Source organism: Myzus persicae, unplaced genomic scaffold (assembly GCF_001856785.1).
Source record: "Myzus persicae strain clone G006 unplaced genomic scaffold, MPER_G0061.0, whole genome shotgun sequence".
Taxonomy (NCBI): domain Eukaryota; kingdom Metazoa; phylum Arthropoda; class Insecta; order Hemiptera; family Aphididae; genus Myzus; species Myzus persicae.
In genome coordinates, this window is record NW_019101569.1 from 394,967 (window position 1) to 416,267 (window position 21,301).

Below are 21,301 nucleotides of genomic sequence, written 5' to 3' on the forward strand. Positions count from 1 at the left end.
CGCCTCGAAAATTAGATTTTGTATTACAAAAATACAGGTTTTTAAAAATAATTAAAGTTTTTTTAACAGTGACGTTTTTTATGAGAAATAAATTGTAGGTGCTCTAATTGAAATTATGTAAGCTTCCTGTTAGGTTACAGATTAGATTAAATTATATAAATACGAAAATATACAACCAAAAGCCCGCAAAATATTTTTTTGTGTACGCGCCTGGACTTTCCAATTAACTAACATACTGTATAATATATATAAGTATAGAACCATATTATATTTAATATATAAATATAAAAATATACCTACCCTATACAAACATTTGAAAAAAAGTAGAGAGGGCGCTTTGGTGAAGGTATTGCGCAAAATTAGTATTATACGAATTTATAAAAACCGGTAAAGTTGCTCTGCTCTGCTGTAAGGCTCTACGTATATTTTATATAGTAGGTGTTGAGTGACTCGAAAAATATTATGAATATATAATGGATGTGTTAAATTTGAATTCAGTGATAAATCACTGAATATACGAAGGAAAACGACTCAGAGTGGAGGGTGTCAAATCTAAGGATATATAATTTATTAGTTATTACTATGTAAGGAGATTATTAACTATTTTTATCATAATTATATATTATAGAAATCATGACACTATGACACACATCATAAGGTCCGAAAATAAAAAATACGCTAATATCGGCCGTATATAATCTTATAAAATTAATAAATATGTATGCACTGCAGCTTAAGAAATATTCGTGACCTATCACCTACGTCCCATTCAGGAATATTGTATTGCATGCTAATAATGTCGAAAACTTATAAGTAGGCATGTAATACTTGGTCAAAAGAAAAAAAAGAACAGAAAACAATACGCAGCACTGTAACCTGACTACTTATATATATACCTATTTTTATATAGAGCCGCGACGCCGCGTTACCTACAAGCTACAAGCTACCTATAGCTACACTGCTACAGGCGTCAGCAGATATTCATAAGATACCTATTATAATTTTTTTTTTATTTAAGCCGCAACAACACAGATTATTGGCTTTTGTTATATACAATGAAATAAAGGAAAGAAATACAATGTAATAATAAAAAAATGTGGATATATATGAAAGGTTTAACATTTTTAGTTTAGAAAGAGGGAGTGGGGGGGGGGTTAAGATATTATAATATGATACCGTTTATATGTGTTATGTTTATACTTACCTACATGGCCGTTATACTATGTTGTACTTTACTCGTATGCAGTGGTATGCAGTGCTTGATTTGGAAAAAAACCTAGAAGGGGGACTCAGCGGATGTTTGATAAACGAGCGTTCCACTCAAAATTAACTGTCACATTACCCACACAACCCTTCAGGGCTTCAGCCACCCATAATCCCAAAAAATCATTACATTTATTGTACAAAAACATTTTAAAAGAAAAAAACTTTTGTTTATTAATTATATTTTTAAAGACATTAATGCTAAGTTGCATAAAAAATGTATTAATTTAACTGTCCAATAAAATTTAATGGACCAATCATGGGTCACTAAATCATGTTTAAAGGACCATTAGCTCACTATTGATTTGTTAAATGTTTAGTGATTGTTCATGCAACCCGGCATAAATATTAAATTATTAATTAATTATTCTACAAAATATACAGTATATTATATAGTATTAATAATTATAGTTTGGTAATTGGAGATAAGACGAGTCGTTACATCATTCAATGACTTGACATTATAATTTATATTATGATTTATAGAGATTTAATTCATACAATTTTGTATCTATGGAATACTCACAGATATATCCTTATATTTAAGTGGGCATCATACAATTTCTTAGCAATTTAACAATGAATTTTTTTTTCATAGTCGATTCAAGTGTACAATATTATGGCTATATATATAGGTATATTTTGCATCAGAAGAACTGATTATTTACAAATTCACTATAGTAAAATGTTGCGTTCCGTTTCAAATAAATAAAGGGGGACCCCCCCCCCCCAAAAAAAAATCGAGCATTGCTCGTATGAATATATCATAATCGTCACTCGCCAGCTGTAGGTATACGAGTCTTTCTCTTCCGATGCAGTACACAATTTTGACATACCTTCTATTTAACAGTCATCATACATAAAACATAACGATTAAAGTATAATGTGCATTAAGCACGCGACAGTGCACAATGCAAACAACTGCATCAGTGACGTGAATGCCGTCATCCGATACGCGCAATGAAGTAAAAAACTCGGCACTGCGACAATAAACCGACCACCCGAACGAGCACGTGTACCTATACTTGTACATGGGTATATCATATTATGATTATTATTATAACATGATTTGTTGTACATTTATGGCCAATACTCAACACTGCACCTACAAGGCCGTACATATATATATTATATCGCGAGGACGCCTAAAAGATTATAGAATCGCGTGCGTGGCGCTTATGTAGCCGTGAAGAACCACGGTGATGTTCCAGTTTGAGTTTCTATGGGCTCATATTGTTATAATATTACCACGATTTAAAAACATATTATATACCTTAAAGGGTTAAACCGTGGTTATTACTCGTTGTACACTGTAGTTGTTGCAGATTATACTCACATATTAATATATTATTGTTAATATAATATTGTGAAATATAAATTATGATTTATGGCGATCTATAAAATAGCCGGTACCGAACTGCGTAGGAGTAGCCCCACGCCCCCCTCTATATTAAATCCACGTCAGTACTTATTAATTTATGTTACTCCTGCGGTGCAGCACCTAAACACACTGGACATACAAATGAAAAATACGGATATTAATTTATATTAATAATGTATTTTTTACTTGCATATGTTTAGGTTTTCACTTAATGTTTCGCGTCTTATTTAGATATACCTACTTGTTGAGCTGCCATACTAAAGTTTGATAATAATTTCACCAATAGGAAAAAATAAGAGTGATAAAATGATAGCAGAATTACTAGAATTTTTTGTGTTAACTCTGATTTGACAATCAAAATATTTTTTAACTGGGTATTAGTAATAATAATTAAGAAAAATATTAGTAATCACAATTCATATTAATTGTTTTTAGTTTAATTGACTAAACATGACAAATGAGTTTACATATTCTGACATTTAATAAGTAATAATAATATAATTGTTCGACGACAAATGATTAAGAATTGATAAGGGTTTAATAGTTAATACTCTTAAATAATTTAGTAATAATTAAAAGTATAATAAAATAAATTGTGGTAGCATTTTGACATTTAACAGCAACTTTTAGCCTTAAATTCTTTGTTATTTTTTTATTGTATCAACTATATAATATATAATTCAATTTATTCACTGTTCAGCAAGACAACACGTCAGTTCTGCGCATCCCCTCACGTAACCCAGCTATCATAACTGGTTTGTCTGTGACAAAGAGTACAGTGGGGATTCACAGAAAAACTGATTTTCATAAGGTCACGGTGAGTTCTCTCACACAATAGTGTATAGGTTTAAATTTGTCAGATTTTTATTTGATAAGACCACTATGTATTTATATTTCCACCCGGTCATTCTTAGGTAGTGTACAAATATAGGAACTAAGGTTATTATTATTCATTTTAATAATTGTTGAGTATGCAATTTTAACAACATATTGTCCAAATATTAAATGTAATCAATAAATTATAAAGAAACTATGATAAACATTTCTTATTTAACATTAAAAATAATAAACATTATAATTTAACCGTGGAACAAATATACAAAAGTATTGAAATAAATAATAAATGAATAAAATCATATGCTAGAACTAAAAATTATGTTAAAGCAATATGAATAATGTAGCCAATATAGTATGCTACCAATAATTTTGTTGATACATTAAAATTTTAACAAGAATTGATAACAATTTTGTTCTGTTTAAAAAAAATGGTATTCATAATTAGCTAACTAGGATAACTATATCCAATCACAATAAAGCATTTGTTATGTTTTCCCATCATTTCACCAAATTCACATTTACCACGGTGGCTGTTGCTGATTTTGTGGAGGGTATTGTGGAGGATATTGAGGAGGATATTGTGGTTGACCTTGAGCTGCATAGTTTTGATAGTCTGAAACCAAATACGTTATTATAAGCACAACTGGTAAATAAAATATTTTTGAGGTTTTCCGTCTAAAAAACACAAATTACAAATATCTTTGAAAGACAGCATATTTGTTATATTTTTCATAATCAAGAGGACAAAATTAAAGCAATAACAATACAAAAATAATAAATTACCTACTTTGTATTAAAATAAAAATTAAGTATGAATAATTTATACATATTGACACTCACTCTACCTCATATAAGAGTAACCTCAGGCAGCAGGCTTCTGTGCACAGCGGCAGCAATGGGTGTAATTATCACACTCTTGGGAGTGACACTTTATTATTCGAACAACCATCTAGCCTACATTTTGCTAAGATTAACATAGTAAACAATTTTTGGTTGCAGCTGATAGTTGTAAACAAAAATTAACAACGAAAATTGGTAGCAGCCCGAGATTACTTTTATTGTCTTATAAGAGACCAAATATACATTGATTGGTCCATATTCAAAATTCAAATAATTTGATGGCAAAATCTCTAACTCAGAGTTAATAAATTTCCAGAAGGGAGTGTAAAAATGTATTATGGCATCCTATTCATATCTTCTTGGTTTATTGTACACTAATAAATTAAGCCCAGCGACCCCAAAAAAATATGCAAAAAATAGAATATATTTTGAAACTCAATATTTACAAAATATTGAACTCAGTTCAGATGCTCAGATCCAAGACTCAAAAATATAATATCTTTTTCACTCCCTAGTTAAAATATAATGTATAGCACATAATTTACTTTGTGGCTGATAATGATGAAGTGTCGCATAAGGATTGTATGTAGTTGGCATAGGCGCAGCACACATGTACGTAGGAGGTTGGTAAGATGGTCCAGTCCTTGGAAGTGTGTACGGTAAGGGCATACCCTGTGGTTGCATAGGATAAGGAAGCTGAGCACCCATGGGCGATTCATCTACAAAAAATTATATAAAAATAATGTATTGTTAAAATAATAGAATGTAATTGTATGTTTACGGATTTGGGTTTTAGCAGGTGCGATTGGAACAGAAATGGGTTTTTCTCTACTTAAATCTGCAGTTAATGATTTAAGTAACTCTTCTTTTTCTGCTTTTCGAGCAAAACAAAAATCGGAAATTTTGTTTTGGGCAGTGATTAAAATCTATAACAAAATAAATTATTATTATTATTAATTAAAAAAAAAAATTTTAAAAAAAGAGTGCTAACTTTAAGTTTAACAACTTCGAACTAATTTTATATTCAAAACTACTTCATTATAAAACATTCTTTAATTTTCATAAATAATAAATTTCATATAATTACTTCAGTTAAGTCATTATAAAATTTAGTTCCTTCAACTAAATTACTTTGTAAATCATTAAATACATCATAACCAGATGCTAAATCTTTAAAGAGGGCTTCTCTTTGGCCACCACTGCTCTTTTCTCTACAAAATTCTGTATTCACCACCTAGAGCCAAAGACGAGTCAGTTAGTTAATAATAAAGAAGAATATTTTTTTAAAAATATACCTGTATATTGGATAAAAGTTTGTCTTGTCTAGCAAGACTATCATTAACTTGAGCTTTTAAATGTCCATAAGATTGATCTAAACTCTCAGTTGACAAATTAGCTTCGTGGATAGATCCTTCTTCAGACAAAGCATTCAAGAACTTTGATTTCATATCAGTTGTGGCACATTTTAATTCCGTTTCAATAACATCTCTTTCATTTTTCAATACTTCCACCTTTAGTAATTAATAATTTATAAATAAAAATTGTTTATGAAAATAGAATAATTTATATTTACCTCTTCCATTAAGTGTCTTAATTTATCAGCAGCTGTCGAATTGGCAAAATTAACTCCAGTACTAGATCCAACAGGCAATACATTTTGCATGGCTTCTTGTCCTTCAGATAATAAATAAATAGCTCGCTTGTGTGTTTCAAACTTTTCATGAATCATCTAATAGAATAAAAATATAATCATACACCTATGAATATTAATGAAAATTTGAAATGATAATTCATTATAATTTTACCTTATCAGCAGATTTGGCATTCTTAATGATCTCGCGATATTTAGTTATGTTAACTTTAAAAACTTGAGTAAGAACATTTGATTTGGTGCGATTCCACTTTTCTTTGAACTGTGCTTGGAGTGATTCGTCAGATGCTTGTTCTTCATTCAACATCCGTTCGGACTAAAACATTTGTTTTATAACAAAATCGTTAAATACATTTATTAAAATTATCTATGAATATAAATAACCTCATTAATTATTTCTTCATTTCGTTTCAACAGCTCTGGTAATTCTCTGATCATATTTTCTAATTTTTGTACTCCACCATTCATTCGTATACTGTTAGATTTTTCAACTAGTGATTGTGGTATTCCTACACCTTTAACATCTTCTAGTGCTGCTGGCAAGTTTAATGACGCCAAACATCTATGAACAAAAGCAACATATTAATATACTAAAAAATATACAATTATTATGATTTTTAAGAGTAAATAAATAATAAATATACAACATACCCATTCAATATTTGTGTAGATTCTCTCAACTTTCCAATTTCTGAATTAACAAGTTCTGTTTTACGAACATCATATGCACTAAGTGCTTGTTGAACTGACATTGGCACTAAATCTTCAAATAAATCTTAAAGGAAACAACATAAGTGGAATAATACCAAATTAAGTATAAGCAATTTAAATATAAATGTATACCTTTAAATTTGGATGAAAACTTTGATGGCACAGGAGTAGGTTTGGCAATTGCAACTTTAGATATTAGTTCTAAATGTTTGATATCTGGAATTCGTTCATGATAAATGAAGTCATTGTCTTTTTTTGCTTCAGTTAACTCTTGTATAGCTTTATTTAGACGGTCATTGTAATATGAACGAGCGCATCGCTCTTGGCCAACTTTAATATATGAAATAGCTACCTGAATAATATCATAACAATCAACATTTATAATTATATTGTAGTCATCTCAAATTATTTTTTATACATACATTAAGCCTGGCAATTTCTTCACCAATAGTTTTATTAGCCTTACAAACCATTGCTTGATAATATTGGGCCAAACCATGAAATATTGACTGTTTTCCATAAACCTATAAATTTAATTTAAAAAATGTTTTAATATTAGTGAAATCAGATAATTTTAATAATATTTAGTGTTTACATTTGATGTCCATTCCTTATCCAATGACATCATAACTGTTTCTCTCTCCATCATTTTTGCTGTGTCTGCATAAAATTCTTCACATTGTGCACATAATTTAGCAATTGTCTGATCTTTCATTTTATCTAAAAAAAAAATTAAACATAAATATAATTTCAGTAGGTACTTAAACAATAATTATTACATAAATATGTTATTTATATCCACTTACAAAAAATAACAAATTATAAAGTTGACTAAACCTTTAAATTAGGACTAAGTGACTAACCCCAGTTTAAGTAAACCCTCTCAATATTTGATATAAAATAAATTATTCCTATTCCAACGATTACAAAAATATCTTGATGTAAAACCTTTGGGGAGGATATGGAGGAATTCTTTCCTTGATATATGTGAGTCAGCAACAGAAAATTATTTCGCTACCAAATTCTTCACAAAATAGGCAATAAATATTCCTTAATGGCATCAAGCAAAAAACGGCACTTAACAGAGCCAACATTCACGATAATTTCAATCAATGTTGAAGGAATATCACCAAATAATGAAGACATACTGAATCAAGAAAAATGCAAGAAGACTTTGTGTTAGGTATTACTGTGCTACGTATTATATCAATAGGAAACACATACAGACAACCAAATGAAAACACCCAAAATAACTGGAAGTAAATTAGCAGCAGTAAGATCAGATTAGACCTCTATTTTATACAATTTACCCAATAATTTTACTTTTACTTATTTACTATTATTATATTACTTAGCTCACGCCACAAGTCACAAACGCATTTAAATATACATATAAAAAAAAAGACAGGGTCCCAGGCAGCGATCACTGCCTAGCTGCCTTGGCCAGGCCGACACTGATTTGTACTATAAAGGATATCACAAAAGCAAACAAGAACACTATAGATATGACGCAGAAAAGTATAAGTTGGACTGAAATAAGTACAAATGAAGATATTTTAAAAATAATGAAAGAAAAATGAACATTAATAGCTACTCAAAAGGTAAGGAGATGGCAGATGATGAGGCATGAGGATGAATTGCATAATTTAAAGTACAATAGAAGGAACAAGATCATGAAGAAGACCTAGAACAAAATACATCAGCCAAATAATGAAAGATGCAGGAGTTACTCCTTACAGGGAAAAATGGAGAATGAATTAGTAGTACATAATTTTTTTTTAAAACCAATCCCTGAATTGAAGAAAAAAAATATAGTAAGTATATGTCGTCTGTCAATTCTACTGTGCTGTTGCCAAAAGTGTCATTCGTTTCCATTTGAACCAACATATTGTGCCATTGCGTAGTTATTAAAAATGTACATCCTACATAAAATATAGTAAGACTTGAGGTACTGTTGTGTGGATTTAAGTTATTTTTTTATGATCCAGTAAGAAACATTATTACAAACATAAAATCAAAACGACCGAAATCTTATCCAATATATTTTTTTTTTCATAGACCTTGAGCCAATACTTTTAATTATTCATCCACTTATAAGCATTAAACTAATTTGTTTATCTAAAAAAAAAAAAAATTAAATATGCAGATAATCCTTGCTCTGAGCATTATCCCTACATTTATACAAATATATTAAAATATTTTGACAAACAAATTCATCTTACTTTAAGACATTAACATTCGTAGCAATCAATTTGGATTTGGATTCAAGCACGTCTATGAATAATGATCTAATAATTCTGGAAATATTCCATTATCAATTTCTTCCTACTCTCTTGAGCACACATCTCTTTACTCATCACTCATTTCATAACTCTTTCAACTCTACCTACATGTTGGTCTGTCACTTGACACCATATATTTGTATTAATTCATGAATTAAAATGATCTAAATTACAAACTGTATACAAGATTAAGTATATCTCAGCCAAATATAAACGTATTTATTGCAAGAAGAGTAGTTTGTATTCTATACCATACAACTAACATACATTTTTTGAGTTTATCTATTGAACAGTTATAAAACATAACTGCCAAAAAACAATACAAATTTCTTACCTATGTTTGCTTTAACTATAAACACTTCTTGAGCTTGAGCCAACATAAGAGATGATAACATTGCCAATGTATCTGGATTTAAATCTGGTGTTGGATCTTGTTGAATAACATTCATAACTGTTGTTTTTAAAGTATTAAATATACCAGCACTTTGCTAAAAAACAAAAATTGTAGTACAATAAATTAAAATACACATTAAAGGGTGTACATTAAAGCACATAATAAAAAATAACTATTAATATTTATTAAATTTGATACAATAATTATAACGCTAAGATCATTTTGATTTTAATTACATTTATTTTTTAAAGCCCTGCATACACTGAGCCCTCAAGACCAGTTCTACTATAGCAGGGTAACAAGTGGGGGTGCTCAAAATTGAGATTTTAGTAATTAGACCGGGACAGCGGAGCAACAAAATTTACATGTGCGGTTAAAATTATGTTCCTCGCCAAACAGAGTAAATTAATTAAACTATTGATATTTTAAATTTTTTGTGGAAAATGTTAGCAAGAAAAATGTGTACAACAATTAGCTATACAACATTAGATTATATGATTAGATAAAAACCTTGACATAAAATTGATATTAGTATTCAAAAGTTGTCTGAGAACTAATGTTAAGTTTTAACAGGTTATAACTTCAGCTTTATTTTATTTTCTAATACAACCAAATATTAAAATTTCTTATTTAATTAACAGGCAAAATGTACTTGCTATAATATATGTTAAGCGGAATTCACACTACCATTTTTTGAAGAAAAATAAATGCATTCTAACATACTGACTTGGAGTTTTACTCCCATAATAATTTTGAAAACATATTTGAATTTATTATGAAGACTATTTTAAATCCATTGACTGTGAGTAAGGTCAGTATGCTTTATGCTCTCACTTTCACATGTTATAAAATGGCTAAAATCGGAATTATTTCATGGTGAAATGTTGTAAATCAGACCTAAACGAGTTTTAATATACCAACTTGAGTTGTACACCGATAATAATTTTAAGCAGATTTTTGTTATTATTAAATTAAGTTAACTTTGGAATCTTTTGAGCTACATTTTTAGTTTATTATTTTGTAATTATTTTGTAAAACAAAAATATCATTTTAAATTTAGCAAAATATGTAAACAAAAAATTTTTTTTATAAATAATTTTACTTGAAGGAGTCAAAATAGACTTTAAAATAAATTAAAATATGTTTCAAATTTATTTTTACAGTATCCAACTCAGCGCTTTGGAACCATGTAGGTCAGGGATGGCAAATCTTTTGGTACCAGCGTGTCAAATAACAATTTTGGTTGGATTTTGTTTTCCCTGCGTGTCAACAAATCCATTCGATAACCTGTTTTTTTTCAAAAAATGTAAAAGTATCAAACTTTTATACATTCGTGTGTGTCACTAAAATAGTGTGCGCATGTCATAGGTTTACCATCTCTGATATAGGTCCATTTTACTCCAAAAAAAGTGTTGTGGAATCCCATTAATGTGATATTTTCAACTTGAGTACAACTCAAGCTGAAACTTAGACTACTATGATAATATGGGCAGACTATTCTATTAATATAACATTTAACTTAAATTGTACAATATAAAGGTGATTATTTTATTTACTTGGAAAAGTTTAGCAGCCATTTTTAATCCATCATCAGTCTCTAAATTTTGAGCAGATGCTATTGCACTTTGTTGAGCTGCTATATTAAATAGTACGCATATTCTCTCATAAGCAAATGAACATAGAGCTAAAGATTACAAAACAAACATTAAAATAAAAATACTAATCTTAAATGACTATAAAATAATTTGAGTAAGTATTTTACAATTTGAACATACTTATACTGACTTTTCCATTAGCAAAGAATGATGTCATTTTATTGAATGCATCTTTCCACTTGAAAGGAATCTGTACTTCAGATGGAGGCACTTTTGATTCTAATGAAGTTATCTGATCATAATACCTGCAAACAAAAACATAATACATAGACTACCTAGGTGCATGGTTTTATTTATTGTTATATAAAATTGAATTCCTAAAAAGCTGATTTACGTGTATATTAGTTCAAGAGAGTTATCATATTTGTCCAACACCTTCCAGAGCGCCTGGCTGCGGAGTTTGCCGAGTTCGTTGATCGCTTCGGTGTAGTCTTCGGGATTGTCAGCCGAGTTGTAGTGTGACGATATCAGATTTCGCAAAGGTTTCACTATGTTCACTTCGGACGCGCGTTTCGTGGGCACCGCCATCAAAATCGTGGTCGCCATACCGGATGCGGTGGTGTCGGAAAATTTCACAAATTTATTAAAAAAAATCTATGTGCGTAACAAAGGAACGACGTGCCTGTGCCCGACAGACTCATAAATGGACGTCCCTACCTAACGTCAAGTCTGAGGTACAGATATCCAAGAATTGTTAGCACTTAAGCCGACAACAAGCGTAAACTCGTGATGACTAATAATGAGTAATGGTTAAAACTAACGCAATTTCGCAAATAATTAAGTGTGCGGACGGTGAACGGTGAATAAATCTTCCGTGAGGGCATTGGGCGATAATAATACGTTATATACAATGCAAATATATACATATATATATATATATATTCTAAGGCTGTAACTGACTTTACGGCCACTCATCCGCTTATCAGCTGTACAGTGTTGCCGAATACAATACGATGTTCAATATGGAAATTAGACATTTATTTTTGCCGGCGAACATAATATTATCTTCGCCGACTTACTTTAAAACACGGTTTAAGATAGATTATCTTAAACTGTGCTTTAAAATTACGCTGAACAACTTAAACCACGAATTAAAATATACAGTATAGGTATTTACAGTATAATACAGACATACAGTGATTTAAACATATTAATTTGAAGTAAAAATAAATAAACCATCGATAAATAAATGAAGAAAGTTCTATTCGATAGGACGTATCACTTGTACCCATCATAAATATAATATATAGTATTTAAAAATCTTTAAACTTTTAAGGTTTTAAAAATGTAATGAAGCACAAATATTGAAATACATCACAAACTTATATATTTATTAAGGGATCACATATATAGGTACTTGATTTATGAATTATTCTGATGATCTATTATTAATTTAACAAATGTTCTTTCAAAATATCTAAATGTAATTTACTAGGATTGTTATTAATGAAAATATAACTTGTGTTCCTTTAATTTTTCATCAGATATTTTTATTTTGTGTAGACTATTTATTGTTTAATTTTAAATAATTTTTATTCTTGCCAATGTCTTACTCATTTACAATGCTTGAATTCTTTAATAAATGTATACTTCTTCAAATGCACCGCTGTAACTAACGTCTTAAAAGTTAAAATTATTGTTACGATTTTTTTTTAGTCTTTTAAATGGGTGGTAAATACTTAATAGCATTTTATGGTGTGTTCATTGTTCCTACAAAAACGATTACTTACATTATATTATTATATTAGTGAGGTTTAGCCAGGCAGATATAAAATACCTAGGTAGTTGTTATCAGATATAATTTATAAATAAAAATCACGTTTCCTACTTTAAATACATAGGTAGTATTTGAAAAATACAACAATATTACTAATTACCTACTTACAGACTACATAACCTTACATACTAAAACAGATATTATCTTTACAGTATTAATATAAAATAAACTGATTACTACTAAACTGTAATCAATGTTATTATAAAATCAACGTTTAACAATTAAATGTAGAAAAATATAAAATTATAATTATAATTTATAAAAAAAAATAAGCAATAAAATGTAATAATAAAAATAATAATAATAGAATGACAATAGTAGGTAGGTACCTATTATCTACACATAAATGTTATTAATTTTTTTTTATTTGAAAAAAAAAATGAAACTGGTTTAATTTACAATGAAAGGTTTTTTTAAAGAGAATTCTCTTTTTGTAATTCTTCTATAATTTTATCTGAATCTAATAGTGTTAATTTCTGTTTTTTAGTTTTATTTATGATTTTAGTTTTGGATCTGAAAGTTGACTACAAAGTCTTGACTTAATATTTTTTAAGAAAGAAAAAGATCTTTCACATGATACTTGGGTTGATGGTATAGTAAGTACATATTTGTACCTATACCAAAAATAAATTAGCATATGTATCACAATATAAATTATATTTTTGTAAAATGTTATAGAAACAAGCAACACAGTTTTTGCAACTCTTGCAAGTCATATCTTGTGAATCAAGATTAATTTTAAAATCAATGACGTCATCTTCGTCCTGTGTTTGCTCCAAAGAGTATGAAGTAATAAATGATTCAGTAAGACTTTTCTATAATTTGTCTCAATTTTTGCAAAATGTATTACTCATCCTTTAGACCGTTATAAGTTGTTTAGTTTGAATTCAAACTCTAATTTATCACACAAAGCAGTCAATGCTTAATCAGACAAACCATTTTGAATTATACATGAAAAATAGATTGGTAACAAACATGATAAATCATTAAACAATTTTCTGTGTTTTATATATCTTTTTTTAATATTCTCAATAACTATATTTAATATTCTGTTATGAACTTCTATTTCAAATTTCTTTAAAGGATCTTCATGTACCATATTACTAATCTCACCTGGTAACATTGTTTTCTTTGATTCTTTCTGGTTCTTACATTAGGTGATTTTTCATTTACTGGACTATCGCCATTAAATTGTAAATCTAATTCAGTATTAGCCCAAGTAACCAATGAATCTGCAGATAATTTTATCCATACCATATTTCTTTGACTTTTTTCAAGTTGTTCAAGTGCTCCATCAACTGGGTTTAGAGCTGTAATTAAATCCATGGATTTTGATTGCAGGTATTTCGATAAAGGACCAGTAATTTTAAATATTGTATATAATATCTAATATTCTTAAATGTTTTTTCTCCATAGTTTCAGCTTTGACCCTTTTATCTGGTGTAGATTTTTCATCGTTTAGAATATCATATAAAGCCATTAAAACATCAACATACAATGCATTGCTCTGACATGGACCTTCAGTTGATCCAAATGTTTTAACAAGTGCAACTTATTAACTCCACCACCTTGTTTCACTAATACTTTGTAAGCGTTGATGTAGACTATGGCATCGTCTGTCCAAACTCTCATACGCTTATGTGAATCTTTGAAAAACATTGCTAAACTATTACACAAATTAAAAAGAAATGCAGCAGTCAATGGTGATTTGGAAGCATCTGACAAAACTAGATTTAATACATAGCAGTACCACCAAACATGAACTTGATTTGGGGATGATTCATTAAGCCATGCCAAGAATCCATTGTACTCCCCTTGCATATTAGCCGCACCGTCGATAGTATTGGTAATAGAGTTTTTGACATTCAAATCATTTAAAACTTTAAAAGTAAAACACTTTGTAATAAATTGTGCATGCCTTTACCTGTTGAATTTGAACAGTTAACAACTGCAATTAGGCTTTCGTGTACACCATTGTCATTCATATATCTTAAAACTACTGCACATTGATCCGATGATGTAAAATCTTTAGAAGTATCCAGCATAACTGCATACATTTTAGCATTTTAAACTTGATTTTTTAAACAAACAACTTATTGCAGCAATAACATAATCAACTGTTGTTTTAGAAATAAATATAACTAGTCCTCCTCTTCCTTTACTACCACTTCCGAGGGCTTTATGCCTTCTTTATTACAGCTATTCCAAGTGATCTTTCATCTGAAAATAATATTTTGCTAAAAATAATATGATTTCTAAGAAATTTCTGTTATCAACAAATGCATTAGTTTATGTATAGGTATGCCGCTTCAAATTGATTTCCCCTATAATTCAATCCACGCTTCCCAATAAGTTTAACAGCTTCAATCACTCTTGTAACAATTTTGTGGTTTTTTTTCTTTATTTCTTAGTTTCACAGAAAAGTAATGAACCAACATGATGTTCATTTGAATGGAGGAAAAAAACTGAAACATAATTTTTATGTATTGTCCTTTTATCATGTTCATCAATTTGAATATAAGTATGACTTCCATACATCTAGCCTTTAGTAAAATTATTACTTTCAGAAGAAAATGGAAGACACAAATAGCAGAATACAGAATAATTGTTTGGGATTTTTATTGTAGGTTAACCATTTTCATTCAAAGCCATTACTTCCAAAGAAAGCTTATTGAAAATTAAATGGAGTTTCTTCATTGAATTTTGGTTTTTGAGGATGATGTTTAAAATATTAATTAAGCTGTGCCATTTCAGGGTTTCTTGAAAAATGCATTAATGCAAAATACAAAACTTAATTCAGAAAACAATGACAAGGAACATTCATTCAATTTATTTTATTTTATTAAACATTTATATTCTAAAATTAAATCTTTATTTTTTTTTTCAAATTATTTTTTTTTTTTTATTTTTTTAATTGAAATGAAACAATCATAATTCATAATGTAGTTCAAAATTGTATTACAAAATAAATAATATTTTTGTAATGATTTTATTTGATCAAGATGGTATTTGTTGTAATTATTGGAAACAAAAATTAAGAGTTAATCCTAAGAATTGTTTATGAACATTTGAAGTTCAAATTCTTATGAAATGTACATTTTACATAAAAGAACAAAAGTGGTTTTGTTGTTGTTCAATAAGTATTAACTGTAGGAACTCATAATTTTACCAACACAGGTACTTAATATTAACTTTTAAGTATCGTTATAAATAGGATTATATTTTACACACATCTTTAAACATTTTGAAAAAATTTAAAAATATTTCATCATTCCATTTATATAGCCTTTTAGAGTTTCTAAGTGAAACTGAACTATTTCAAAAACTTATTTATAATATAGGTATTATCTAGTATTTGATTTTTTTGGTTATTGATTCAAATTCAATAGATTTATCATTAAGCAGATTGATTAAAAGATTCTACTGAGTTTCTGTGGGTTGACGATTCTTTGTGTAATTTAACGACATCATGAATATGTTTGAAATTATTACAACCATTATATAATATAATAGCAGATGAACCCAATGCAATGCAAAATAGACAGTTTAAAGCTTTGAGCTCATTCATAACACAGATAACCTCTTTCTTGCAATTTTTTTGTTATCTAGTGTCTTTCTAAAATAAAGATATCTTGTATATAATATGTATAGTTGTATATTACTGAAACATGATGGCTGTTGTTTGACAAAGTTTATTTATTGAAAGTTATTAGAATTTGTGTAAAGTTTAAATATTTCATCATAAGATGATAAATGATGACACTTTAGAGCCTAGAGTCTAGATAATTAATTTCCTAAAATCTAAGTTCAATTATTTTAATGATAATATAGATCTAAGTGATCTAACTACCCAACTATAAATACCACAATAAACTCTTAATTATTTCATTAATAGTATAACTATTAACTTTAATCTATTTATTATTTTTTTTTGTTTATAAGACAGTTTTGTGATTTTCAAGCAGTGATTGAATTAGAAATAATCTAGATGGGAATGCAAAAGTATAAAAAACTTTATTAAAATTATTATTTTTTCAACCTTTTTACAAATTATTTTTTTTCAAACTTTTTTTTCAAATTATTATTTTTTTTTTCATTTAATTCTTTTAAGGGGGTTGGAGCATAGCATATTTTAAGGAGTAATATTTAGGCAGTTCTTATTACATGCATTTTTGAACGGTGTCATTGTGTGAGTAGTTAATGAACATTAGTGTGTGTAATCTATTATCTGTGCCATTACCGCGTTGTCGTTCCACTGGCGTCTACCTATCGGCTGCAATATGCGGGTATTCTCAGAACGACGATGATAATAATCAAAATAACTTCTTATTGAACCTATATCATCCCATAGGCCTACTCGTTTCATATCTGGAACGTAATTTTCTTCGCCTAGAAAATAATAAAGTAATAAACTAATGCCTAAAATTATTTATAAATGTACCTATAAGTATATATATTTTATAAGAAGTACCCATACACAGCGAACGCCGATATAAGACTCATCACGAATATAATAGCATATAATATACATACATAAAATAAAATTGATAAATATCTTATTAAAATTTTTGGATTTTTCCCCACTACCTATAAGATTCATTAGGTTATAAAACTTACTTTGTGCTGGTATAGTCGTAAAGATATAATATATTAATTTATAGTATGTGATATATTTAATATTTATACCTATATACTATGTACATAATACATTTTAATTTTTATAAAATAATTTAATATATTCATTTTTTAAATTATGAATGTTCAAAATTATATTATAATTATTACTATACCTAAATTTTTCCTCGTGCAAAAATAATCACTACAATTCTCATGATCACCGAATACATGATTAGGGCTATTGACAATATCTTTCTTCAGCATTTTAACCGAATCCTCATATAAAATATTATTTTGTTGTTTTCTGTATTTTACCGCCTTTATAACAGCAGCACGAAGTCGTTCAACTCGACTGACTAATAAATTGCGCATACAACCCGGCACACTTTCACCTTTACTGCTTTTTTTTTTTTTTGAAAGCTCGTGAAGCTTATTAATATAGTTCCTCAAAATATGGTTGGAACATTCTATTTTTTTAACTATTACATCAGGACCATAGGGTTGTGCCAAACGTAAACGTTTTATGACATTGCTATCGCCATCTCCTATATTATTATACAATGTTAATCAAACACAAAATATATATACTATATAATAATATTAAACTTGTACCTACCAATCATTCGATTGTATATTAAATTATGCATATCTAAACTATTTTTAAAACCTTCAACTATAATGTCTGCTTCCATTGCAGTTGAAGGCGAATTCCAGTTTTTAAAGCATATGTGGTCTTTACTTTCGATGCCTAATGATGATGATCTATGACAAATACAACAGTATTTGTTTCGTATGCCTATAAATAAAATTTTTTTGGTTCTTTGACCAACAATACAAGCCTGAAATTATATTTTTAATTTAAAAATTATGACAATTTTATAAATCTTATATATAATTACTACTCCCGATGACGCATTGTAGTTTCTTTTATAGGACCTTTTACTCCAAGCACCATCTGTAATTACAGCTATTTTAGGGCGGCCTTGTAAATCTACTTCTCCCTTTTCGATAGCCAACTTTGCCTCTTCCTTACCAGCAGCTTCCATCTCATTCCAAGCCAAATCATACATATGATGGTAAACATCATTATGTACATTTTGATATGTACGATTACACATATTCGGCATATTCAGGGTAGCGCAAATTTCATCCATTTGTGAAAAACCTTGACCAACATTAACCATCGCCGTCACCATTGCCATATTAACATTTAAATCTTTTGTTTTTGGATCTTCATTATAAATATTTTCATTTATTCCGCAATTGTTACATTTAAAAACAAATTTACATATAAATCCCTTTCTCGTTTCATTTATTAAATTTAAATCGCGAAATGAACAATCAAAACCCTCATGTCGAATAGATTGAATGGACGTAATGAAGAACTGTATATCTATAAGTCTTCTTCCATTTAGTTCACAGGTCCTAATTATACAAATATTATCGTTTAATAAGTGTAAACAATTTGTAGCACGAAAAAAAAGGGCAAGTGGGTATATAGATGTGCTGTACAGTAGGTCTAGGATAATTTATATTTTTATTACAATTAGTAATATATTTTAATGTTAGTACAATGGTACATTCGTCTACAATTAAATTTAAAATATCTATAAAAAAAAAAAAAATGTTAATATTATACCTAATATTAAAATTTTTTTGTTCCGATATGAAATACTAGCAAGAAACTTCAATTAAATATTCAAATCTTAGCTACAAAAATTGCACATTTTATAGTTTTGTTTGGTACTATAAAATAGTAAGCAAACTATGTGATTTTGACGATTTTTAGATTCTGAACTGAGTGATAAACATAATATATGATATATACATATATATGATATATATGATATACAGCATAACTAGTCGAAATAATGCTTCAATTTCAAACTTCAGGGGTGGTTTCCAATGACTAAGTAAATATCCTTGGTGCATTATAGAGGTCAAAATTAAACATTTTTTGACAGTTTTCAAAAAAAATCGAGAAAAACAAAAAAAACGGGAATTTGTACGCAAAACCAGTTTTCGACCAAATCGATTTTTTTATATGGTTGTAACTCAAAAACTAATCACTGTAAATACTTGAAATTTTCACCAAATGTTTATATTAGTGTTATCTATATACAGTTACCTTTTCAAAATATTTCGAATTTTTGAGCTATTTATAGACCACTGAAATTTTCGATTTTTCTGAGAATTTTTTTTTGAAATGTCGATAAAAAAATTTTGGATGGTCAAAAAAACTTGAAAATTTAATACAAGGTTCCTTATGAGTGGTTCTTAGTGTAGTAAAAAAAATCAAAAATCGTTAGTCACATTTTTTTTTTATAAGCGTTACCTAATAGTTAAAATTTTTACGAAATATGTCAAAATCGCCAAAATTTGCAAGTAATTTTGAAGTTGAATAATCATAAAATTTGTTGTGTTTACATGTAAGGATAAAAAATTCAACACTAAGTTTTCCATAAGTTTTTCTTCAAGTAGCTATAGAGAAAACTTGAAGCGTCGTTATAGGAAAAATGTTATGAGCGTTCGAATTTTAAATTTTTACGAAATCGCGTAACGATAACGATTTGTCCTTTAACAAGTCAAACGAATTTAAATATTTGTTATAATTCAAAAAGTATAAGCTGTAGGTACTTGAAAATTTCACCAATTATTTAGATTGGCATTTTCTTTACATGATTTAATTTTCAAAATATTTCGCTTATTTTAATGCTATTGATAGGCATTTTAAATATTCATTTGTTTATTTTTTTTTTTATATAAATATCGATAAAAAAAATGTTAGCTGACAGTATAGTAATATAGCATATCCTAGTACCTAGGCTGACAAATCATCTCCGTTCAGAATCGTTTTTCGTATGCAATGATACCTATCATTACATTCAAATTTAACACTTCTATAATATATAATAGTAATCCATACGCCACCTAATGTACAGCAGAGCGATACCCACTTACCCGCTTTTTTCAAAATTTGAATTTGTTTTATAATTTATATACAAGATTTGTTACAAATTGTTCTATCCATATAACAAATTGTCGGAAGATCGCTTTAGTTTTTAAATATTGTGTTATTCAAAACATTTTTAACATAGGTTTTGTTCGAAAATCAAATATACTTAATATTTAAATATTTAAATACCAGTTACTTACTTTTCACTAATATAGCCAGATGGACCTGGTATACTATTATAGACTTGGTGAACTTCAATATTTGTATCGACATAATTTTTTTTTGGCGTTGTATTATCTGGACTAGTTGCTACGTTCTAAAAGAATAACTTATATATATTTTTTAATAAATCCTTATAGGTAATAATATGATCATTAATGAATTAAAAAAATTGAAAACATGTATAGTATACATATAAAAATCGTATCTTACTTGTTGGTAGTTGTCTGGAACAACGGTTACACATTTTTTTGAGTTCAAGTTCGCTAAATTATGTTTTGGTTTCTTCTTTGGAACAAATAATTTCCGGCGAGATTTTTGACCATAACGCCAATCTTTACCCATTTTTGAAAAAATATTACAGAGAACGATTGAAGAAATGAAGACTGAAGATTGAATGAATGAACACCGAAATACAAAATTAATAATTGAATAAGCGACGACTTTCGGAGTTAGTATTATTTCCGAGAACATTACTATATCTGTACCTTATGACCATGATATTAGATCGTCTACGATTCTAAGAACAGTCTCACTCAAACACGCGCATGCACAGGTCACCAAATTAAGTTTTTGACAATTTTCCGTTTTTAAAATCAGTACAAACTAACTATAAGAGAAAGATTTTTTTAGTTACTTCCTATGATCCGATTTACATTTCGAAAATAGATCTGTATTCGGTAACTTTTTTACTAGGTTATGTAGGAAAAATAATTGA

General features: G+C 28.4%; 2 protein-coding genes across 2 annotated transcripts; both read right to left on the reverse strand.

Moving 5' to 3' along the window:
* Nucleotides 1-3,981: 3,981 nt before the first annotated feature.
* Nucleotides 3,982-11,840, reverse strand: LOC111029645 (programmed cell death 6-interacting protein). Its single transcript, XM_022308743.1, has 16 exons — nt 11,349-11,840; nt 11,135-11,259; nt 10,916-11,043; nt 9,300-9,453; nt 7,279-7,403; nt 7,106-7,207; nt 6,816-7,035; nt 6,624-6,747; nt 6,357-6,534; nt 6,127-6,288; nt 5,895-6,050; nt 5,617-5,832; nt 5,409-5,555; nt 5,103-5,247; nt 4,867-5,040; nt 3,982-4,094 (listed from the first exon to the last, which is right to left on the reverse strand). The coding sequence occupies exons 1-16, from the start codon at nt 11,558-11,560 to the stop codon at nt 4,000-4,002; spliced, it is 2,463 nt and encodes an 820-aa protein (XP_022164435.1). The 5' UTR covers nt 11,561-11,840; the 3' UTR covers nt 3,982-3,999.
* Nucleotides 11,841-13,868: 2,028 nt separating this feature from the next.
* On the reverse strand, nt 13,869-21,092 carry LOC111029682. Its single transcript, XM_022308798.1, has 8 exons — nt 20,797-21,092; nt 20,565-20,680; nt 18,308-18,833; nt 18,025-18,247; nt 17,582-17,953; nt 17,115-17,180; nt 14,288-14,671; nt 13,869-14,101 (listed from the first exon to the last, which is right to left on the reverse strand). The coding sequence occupies exons 1-8, from the start codon at nt 21,055-21,057 to the stop codon at nt 13,869-13,871; spliced, it is 2,181 nt and encodes a 726-aa protein (XP_022164490.1). The 5' UTR covers nt 21,058-21,092.
* Between the last annotated feature and the right edge of the window lie 209 nt (nt 21,093-21,301).

Bases quoted from the DNA above. Each gene is read 5' to 3' on its own strand.
- LOC111029645 (XM_022308743.1), bottom strand. From the start codon at position 11,560: ATGGCGACCACGATTTTGATGGCGGTGCCCACGAAACGCGCGTCCGAA. The intron at 11,044-11,134 runs GTATGTTCAAAT...TGTAATCTTTAG, and splicing joins TAATGGAAAAGTCAGTATAA to CTCTATGTTCATTTGCTTAT. The intron at 6,051-6,126 runs GTAAAATTATAA...TTATTCTATTAG, and splicing joins ATGCCAAATCTGCTGATAAG to ATGATTCATGAAAAGTTTGA.
- LOC111029682 (XM_022308798.1), bottom strand. From the start codon at position 21,057: ATGTTCTCGGAAATAATACTAACTCCGAAAGTCGTCGCTTATTCAATT. The intron at 17,181-17,581 runs GTATAGTAATAA...ATTATTTTCTAG, and splicing joins TTGCACGAGGAAAAATTTAG to GCGAAGAAAATTACGTTCCA. The intron at 14,672-17,114 runs GTTATTTTGATT...TTACTTTTAAAG, and splicing joins TGATATAGGTTCAATAAGAA to TTTTAAATGATTTGAATGTC.